Below are 8,678 nucleotides of genomic sequence, written 5' to 3' on the forward strand. Positions count from 1 at the left end.
TACCATCTATATGGACCATAAAAGTTTGAGATACCTTATGGACCAGCCGAACCTGAATCTGAGGCAAAGGAGGTGGCTCAACGTAGTCAATGATTATGATTGTGAGATCCTGTATCACCCGGGTAAGGCCAACATGGTGGCCAACGCATTGAGTTTCAGAGTGCTGAGTACACCTAGAAGAGGGTTGTGTGTGAGGGTAACGATTACCTCCCCGCTCTTGGAGCTAGTTAGGGAGGCACAGACAGAGGGGATCAAGGAAGAGAACCAGAAGAAGGAGAAGATCAAGGGTCAGTTTGCTACTTTTGCCACGGATAGCAGAGGGTTGTTGACACAATATGGTAGGGTATGGATTCCAGGTACTGTAGGGGTGAGATAAATTTTGATGGATGAGGCACATACGTCTCGACTTTATGTACATCCTAATGTGACCAAGATGTATCGGTACCTGAGACTCAGCTACTGGTGGCCCTGCATGAAGAGGGAGATTTCTGAGTATGTGGAGAGGTGCTTGACTTGCAGGAAAGTCAAGGCCGAACATTAAATGCCTCACGGTAAGCTACAGCCTTTGGAGATTCCCATTTATAAATGGGAGTAGATTTCTATGGACTTCATCACGAAGTTACCTCGGACTCCTCGTAGTTTTGATGCCATTTAGATGATTGTTGATATATTGACCAAGAGTTCACATTTTCTTGCGATTCGAGAAAGTTCATCGACCGAGTAGTTAGTAGATATCTACATTCAAGAGGTGATCTCTCGTCATGGGGTGTCGTTTCCATCGTATTAGACAGGGATGTTCGTTTTACTTCCAGGCTTTGGAAGAGGTTTCATGAGGAGTTGGGTACGAGGTTACATTTCAGCACTGCTTATCACCCTAAGACCGATGGTTAGAGTGAGTGTATGATTCAGACACTGGAGGATATGCATAAGGATTGCATTATTGATTTTGATGAGAGTTGGGATACCTACCTTCCTTTGGCAGAGTTCTCATACAACAATAGTTGCCACTCCAGTATTGGTGCACCTCCCTTCGAGCTTCTCTACGAGAGGAAGTGTCGCACCCCGATATGTTGGGGTGAGGTCAGACAGAGGATCATGGGGAGCACTGAGGTAGTGCTCTAAACTACAGAGATGATTCAGCAGGTTAGATAGAGATTACAGACAGCTTAGAGCCGACAAAAGAGTTATGCGGATTGTCGACGATCTGAGTTGCAGTTCCATGTTGGGGACATGGTTTTACTGAAGTTGTCACCATTGAAGGACGTGATACGATTCAGGAAGTGAGGCAAGTTTGGACCCCAATTCATCAGACCATCTCACGTGATTTCCAGGGTGGGCAAGGTGACCTACCCATTAGATTTACTAGACGAGCTCAGTCAACTTCACAACATTTTTCATGTTACTCAGTTGCGAAAGTGTTTGGTGGATGATACGGAAGTAGTACCGATAGATGAGATTCAGGTAGATGAGCGGTTGAACTTCATAGAGAGACCGATAGCGATTCTTGACCGGAAGATGAAGGCCTTGCGCAGCAAGGTGGTACCATTGGTCAAGGTTCAATGGCAGCATCGGAAGGGTTCCGAGTGGACTTGGGAGCCATAGTCTGAGATGTGGGAGCAGTATCTAGAGTTGTTACTTCGGTGGACTTCAAGGACGAAGTATGGTCCAAGTGGGGGAGAATCGTTACACCCGAGTCTCGGTTAGTTTCATTTCCTACCCTCCATTTAATTATTTTTGCAATTTCGGTCCTTAAGTTGGGCGTACCTGGATGGTACGTTGGGCGTAAGGATCATTAAAGGATACGACGTCCTTTTGGTGTATGTTGGGTGTACACTAGTACACGTTGGGCGTACTCGGTCTGGACGAAAACCCTAATCTTGGGGCTTTGGACCATATATATATATATATATATATATATATATATATATATATATATATATATATATATATATATATATATATATATATATATATATATATATATTGATCCTTAAGCCCCATCTCCCCACCCAATTTCCAGCCTCCATCACTTGAGACGTGTTCTTGCAAACCCTAGCCCCCATTATTGCATTTTGAGACCTTTAAGTGTGTTTTTTTGTGTTCCAAAGGAAGAAAAAGGTGGTGGTGAAGCTGAGTAGCTAGAAGAAAGCTTAGATCTGGAAATCTTGCATCATCCTACATCTCCAGAATATATAAAGTTCCCACCTTGATGATTAAATTATTAGATCTAGCTTGCATGGTAATATTATGAGCTTTTGTCCCCAAATTATGACTTTCTTGTGCATGGCATGCTTTAGAATATTTGGGCTGTCCTTTTGGAAGTTTTTCCACGTCATAAGTCATAAAAATATGATCTTGGTCCCTGAGATTCTTTCATGCAAGTCATTAAGAACTTTAGTGGTTAAGAAGAGTTAGGGTTTTGTTGTTGGGTTTGTTCTAGACATGTAAAACCATAAAGTTGGAAACTTTATGGTTTAGGATATGTTTTAAGACTAGATCTGAGACTTGAACGAAATGAATGAAAGGATTAACTCATTAAAAGTTGGATCTTTAAGGCATCGCATACGCCGGGCGTACTTGGACATACGCTAAGCGTACGCTGTTAGGATCCCGATCAGGATCAAGGGTATGTGGGGCGTACTAGCCGAGTATGCTAGGCGTACTCGATCTGTGTTGACTTTTTGACCATTAACTGTTGATCATTGACTTTTGACCAAGTTTGACTTGGGTCTTTTGGGAGTATTGTAGTCTAACATTACGAATTGGGCCTCGGTTTATTGTTTAGGCGGACAGTAGAGCCGGTGTGTATGTTTCAGAGTTCTGTGCAGTTACTCCTTGATCGTAAGGTGATTTCTCTCACTATTCCAATGGGTCGAAGGCACCAAGGCCTGCCCATTATTTGATTTTATGTATCCTAGGATGTAGGATTGCTATGATAGTCTTATGTGTGCTTTGTTTATGTATATGTCGACATATGGATGGTTGGCTTGAGACTAAAAGTCAAAAAACCCGATATGGTAAGGTTGAGGCCACGTGCCAACAAACCTGGATGGTTCGACATATGGATGGTTGGCTTGAGACTAAAGGTCAAAAAACCCGATATGGTAAGGTTGAGGCCACGTGCCAACAAACCTGGATGGTTGGGTTGAGGCCACGTGCCAACAAACCTGGATGGTTGGGTTGAGGCCACGCGCCAACAAACCCCGTGTGGTGGGATTGAGGTGTTACTGCTTCGTGCTATAAACCAACAAACCCGGTATGGTTGGGTTGAGGTCAAGGACCAACAAACCCTGTATGCATGCTATGTATTATATCTGTATTATTTGTGGTGTGTGGTATTTTAGGAAGTCCACTAACCTTTGGCTTATTGTTTTGATTTCAATGTCTCAGGTACTTCTGATAAGCTGGAAAAAGCGAAGGCGTGATTGTACACATCATCCCGTAATATATGTTGATTGATACTTTGATTTGATGTTTTGGCTTATTATGATTTGTAAACAATGTTTTGTAACTTTTGGGCTTGTGGATTGTGTTTTGAAAATGAAAAATTTTACTCTGATTTATGGGACGTTACAGGAGTTCTTGAGTTCGCCGGAAAAATCATGAACGTCAAAGACTCGGCAGAGAAGATGACCGGAGCCTTGTTGGAGCTCACAAGAACGCCGGAAACCGGTTAAACCTCTGATAGTAGGTCATAAGGATTTTTTTGAACAGTTGAACAAGTTGAATGGAAAAATATGAACAAAAAAACTCAATGACTAAATATGTACAAATCAAAAAATATGTTACCCTTTTAAGTGATTATCCCAAAATTAAACATTGTGTAATACGGGCCATTTCATTTAATAATAAATAAATTATGAAATATTTTTAAAAGTGATAATATAAGCGATTTTCAAAAATGAAATTGTTAGTGGTTTTCAAGGAAGAACAAGATATGTAATTTGTACTTAACATCATTCGCACTTAAATGGGATCTATAGAATGTTAGAGTTGAAATGTGAACTTAGGATTTGTCATGTAAAAATAAGTCCAAATATGGTGATTTTAGGATTTGTTATCTAAAGATAAGTCCAGATATGTTCAATTTGTTCATGGCCTTAAACTAGAGAAAACATCATCAGTAATCCCATGGCCGGGTTCTAAGGAAAAATTGGTGGTCGTGATGTGTTAAAATTCATATGAACATTCAAATGGAAGGAAACCCATTCAATTTGCAATGTCAAGTGAATTTCAGAGCTTTGAGTTCATTCATGGAGATTCAACCTTGATTCCCCATGTTTGAGTGTTAATGGACGAATTTGGTAATCCCAAATGCACTGGAACAAAATCCAAAAATCCATTCAATTGAGGAAAAATAAACTTCTTAATTTAATGAGATGAAGCCTCATTTGGACTCTAATAAAGTTTAGTGTCTTAATTACGATCTAGCTCATAAACTTAATGATGTGTTTGGAACCTACCTATGCATTAAGTTCATATTGAGTCATCAAAAGTCAAGCTACGTTCAATTTTTCAAAATTTTTCGCTTGAACTCCAAAAATCAAAAAAAATATCATGTCACTTTAATTGTTAGAACATGATTTATGAGTAGAAATGATATATTATGTAAATTTTATAGTGTAGGAGTTGTTCTTTAAGGAGAATGGGAAGGTTGTGGTGATAACAAACACTACTCTGCCAAATGTAGTGGAGTACATAGTAGACCTGACCTTGTGACCTTAAGACAAGTTAGTTGATGATTCGGTGATTGACAATCTTGTCCATTATTGACAATTAAGTGACATAGATTTTTGTACATTATTGACAATTTTTGGTAGTATACACTTTTATAAAGTGGTAAATGTATTTCCATACATAGCACAACTTTCCATGCATAAATTACAAGTAAAAGAGATGAGAGAAAAAGCTTCTTCAAGGCTATATCGATATCATCATTCATCACATTCAACAAAAACAACCAGTTTTAACCACAAAAGCCTCAATTCACCACATAGTCATAAACCACAAAACATAAACGAACAAACCAAAACTCGTTCGCCTATGTATATCAGTATATCTCATCACCTCGTTATTCCAAATCCTAATTCTCATTGTTTACATTGTTAATTTTTTGTATAGTAAAAAAGTATGTTCACCACCACACCTCAGCTTTACGGGTGCTTTACACTTTCCTTCACCTTTGACCAGTCAATCTTCCCTGCACACTTTGAGCATACGTACACGTGTCCACCACACCTACATTTAACACATCCACGTCAAAACTATTTTTAACTATTATAATATAAAAGTTAAAAAGAAAAGAAATTCCATATTTATTTTATTTTTTACCTATCGGATGTCGAATCAAAACCACCATTATCACAACATATAAAGCAACCCTTTTCCCCTTCTTCACTTCGATTCAAAGCTGAAGAAACCTCCTGTTTCACAGATCTTTGCAACTCAAGTTGCATATTCATGCAAGTCTCCAATGTCTTTTGCATGCTGTTCATCCGTTCTTGAAGAATAGCCATGTCAACACGTAACTCGTCAATGATCTGGCAATCATTTCGTTGTGTTTGAACTTCAACAACCTCAGTGGCATTTTCGTTATTATTTTCATCTTCTTCACTCTCATGATTTTCTCTTTCTATCATCCAGTCGTCATTATCCGATTCAGAACCCTGAACTTCTTGTTCCAGACGTTGTTGTATTAATCGATCCAGTCTCTCACGGAAATCACTTTCTAGAAGATTCGAGACTCTTCTCCTTCTCACAAGTTCTCGAAGCTCTGGCCTGTTGTTGTTATCATCATCATCCGAAGCTTCCAGATACCAATTTTCTCTAGTATTTGTGTTTTCCAAAACGTTGTCGTACCATTCATCTTCATTCTCGATTGAGTGTAAACCCTCGTTTGACTCTAAGTCAGTCAAATTACGCCATTCACTACCATCGTCTTCTACATTTGGTTCTTGGCTTCTGGTTTCAATGAACTCAATCAGCGCTAATTCATGGTTTTCTTCGTGTTCCACAACTTGTTCATTCTGTTCTTCAGGATTTTCGTCTGTGTTGGTTTCAAAGTCAACGTTATCAGATTGACTAACGGCGGTTATCGTGTTAACGGTGTCAGTTTGGTTAACGATTTCATCTGGATGATCCTGATCGTCCATGCTATTGTCAGATGAGGTATCATACTGGGGCTCATCATGACGTTTGCCCAATCTTGATAAGATTCCTTTCCTGTTTTTCAAATGAAAAATCAGATTTAAATAACAAAAAAAAAAAGATTAAACTAAAAGAAAAAGGTAAACTTTAATTAAAGAAAAGTTACCTTATATCAGATACTTTTTGTGTTTGTGTTTGTCTCAGTAACCCCAATTCGTTTGCTGCATTTGAAGTAGACTTCTCTTCTTGAATAAATCTTTGGTTCCATAAGAATCTACCTCTCAGCAATGACTAAAGAATGGAAAGAGAAACGTTGGAATCGGAATCAAAGAAATGATATGAAATGGAAAAGGAATGGAAATGTTTGAAACCTGAATCCGATTCCGATGATTGAAGGTAGAAACAGGTCGATTCTCCAATAAACTCTGGATTTCTTGTTTCCTTTCCATCTGAAACCTTGTTAGTAAGTCAAGAAGAGCTTGTCTACCATATAACCTACGAATGGAACCACTAGTTTCTGCTTCACGAGTAGTGTTTGAATTTGACTCAATCCATTGCCTCACTGATCTCACCCTTTTGCATTCATTTTCACAACCTCCTTGAACCCTAGAACAGTTGTTGTTCTTATGTGAAGTGTGTCCATGGTGGCCATGGTTGCTACTGTTTTTGCTTCCCCATTCACGGAAAATTTGCCTCACACGTTGTTTGTCAGCAAGACAAAGAGCAGGAGAGCGTTGGACATTTTGAAGTTCCATTTGGTTATGGTCTCGAGGCCACTCATTTTCAACTTCACTAGTGGTTATTGATGCATTTTCTTCACTTTCTGCACCTAATGATGAACATGAGCATTGGCTGCTTCCTGTGTTACGGATTGATTGTTGCCTTTCAATCTCCTTGAATCTGGTTTCACCTTCAAGATCACGCCACATTTTTCTGATGAATGATGTTCGGGTGATTGGTCTCTCTTGATTACCACGTCTTCTTGATATTGGAGGATAATTCTCTCCAAGATAAGAAGATTCGAGAACTGTAACACTATTCATTCCAGCTACAGCCATTTTTTTCTTCACCAAAGCACTGGTGTTGTACGCGTCTAGTTCAACTGCGACTCATCCCATATATCCTGATCATATAGAAAAGTCATTAAGAAAAATCCAACAATTCAGATGTTTGTTATATATCTGGAGTTCGACAAAATCAATTCCGATAACCAGAAGAGAATGCAATGAAATAGTTACGAATCACTGTTAAAATAGTTTTAGGTTTCTATTTTCTCGATTTAGAACCCTAATCTGCCATATTCGTTCCCCAGAATTGAATATTATCTGCATCAAGAACCACTTTACAATCTTCCGAAAGCAATTTCAAAAAATCTATGTACGAAGGATTCCTCAAGAACATATCTACAATCAATAAAATTAAAGAGACCTCAACCAAAATCACTGCAAGTAAAAAGAAACACAGTATAAAATCTAAACGAAGATTCTAATACGAACACATTTATAATCCGAACAACATAAACCACAGGATTAAAAACGAACAATATACGAACAGTAGATAGAATCTCACCCTAGATTTCAATATCATAATCAAAATAGCAACATAACTACAACAAATTATGAAGCGATTATAACGAACAACAAATTAAAACAAAAAAAATAAAATAGGAACACATGATAGAATGACGAATCTCAACCTAGATTTCCATAAACATCACATTTATAATCCGAATAACAGGTTGTGAATCGATTGAAAAGAACATCTTAAATCAAAGAAACTAACCTGTGAAATACTACTTCTTCGTCTCGAATTTCATAAACATGAATGAAATTTAAGAGTCATCGATCGGTCAAGAGTAGGTAAAATAGTCGCAACAAACAGCACACAGTAGAGAGAAAGAGTGTGTGTGTTTGTGTGTGTGGGTGTGTGAGAGAGAGAAAGAGAGAAAGAGAGGGAGTAATGAGGGAAGAGGGGAACACGTTTTTCGGTTGGGAGGTGCATAAATTATGGCGTAGCTGTAACGTCTATTTTTGTAATAGAGAAGAAAAAATTAGAAGGAGCCATTGACAAAAAGACGGATTTGACCATTCTGCCCTTCTGGAAAAATTCTTTTGTTTTTTTGATTATTTAATTGTTGTGGAATGTCGATTGCCTTTTCACTTGCTTCATTACGCGATTTATGGAGTCTTGAATTCAACGGGAAGACCAGTTGATAAGGGTAGTGGGTAAAGATGTAAACGTCGTCGTATCACTTACATGTTTCTTTGGAAATTTACAAATATATTTAATGTATTTAATATATGGTTAGAACAATTGTGATAGTAATTAACAAATCATTTGACTACATTTTGCCTTTATTGAAAATGTTAAAATAAAGATTTTTTATTATATTAATTGTATGCAAACTCTGAAAAATAATACTCCACTGTACTAGAATTGTAAAGAAAATAAATAGCCAAATTACATTATAAAATTAACCATTTTATGTTTTCTTTTTTAAAATTACCAAATATTTGTTGCCTTAAAAACGA

At 37.9% G+C, this 8,678-nt stretch overlaps 1 protein-coding gene across 1 annotated transcript; it reads right to left on the reverse strand.

The window, feature by feature from the left end:
* Positions 1–4,897: 4,897 nt before the first annotated feature.
* On the reverse strand, positions 4,898–8,157 carry LOC145119821 (uncharacterized). Its single transcript, XM_079055568.1, has 5 exons — positions 7,930–8,157; positions 6,519–7,270; positions 6,314–6,438; positions 5,332–6,222; positions 4,898–5,238 (listed from the first exon to the last, which is right to left on the reverse strand). The coding sequence occupies exons 2-5, from the start codon at positions 7,203–7,205 to the stop codon at positions 5,154–5,156; spliced, it is 1,788 nt and encodes a 595-aa protein (XP_078911694.1). The 5' UTR covers positions 7,206–7,270; positions 7,930–8,157; the 3' UTR covers positions 4,898–5,153.
* Positions 8,158–8,678: the final 521 nt, after the last annotated feature.

The sequence above is a fragment of the Lactuca virosa genome, chromosome 6, assembly GCF_052849685.1.
Source record: "Lactuca virosa cultivar CGN04683 chromosome 6, Lactuca_virosa_CGN04683_v6, whole genome shotgun sequence".
Taxonomy (NCBI): Eukaryota; Viridiplantae; Streptophyta; class Magnoliopsida; order Asterales; family Asteraceae; genus Lactuca; species Lactuca virosa.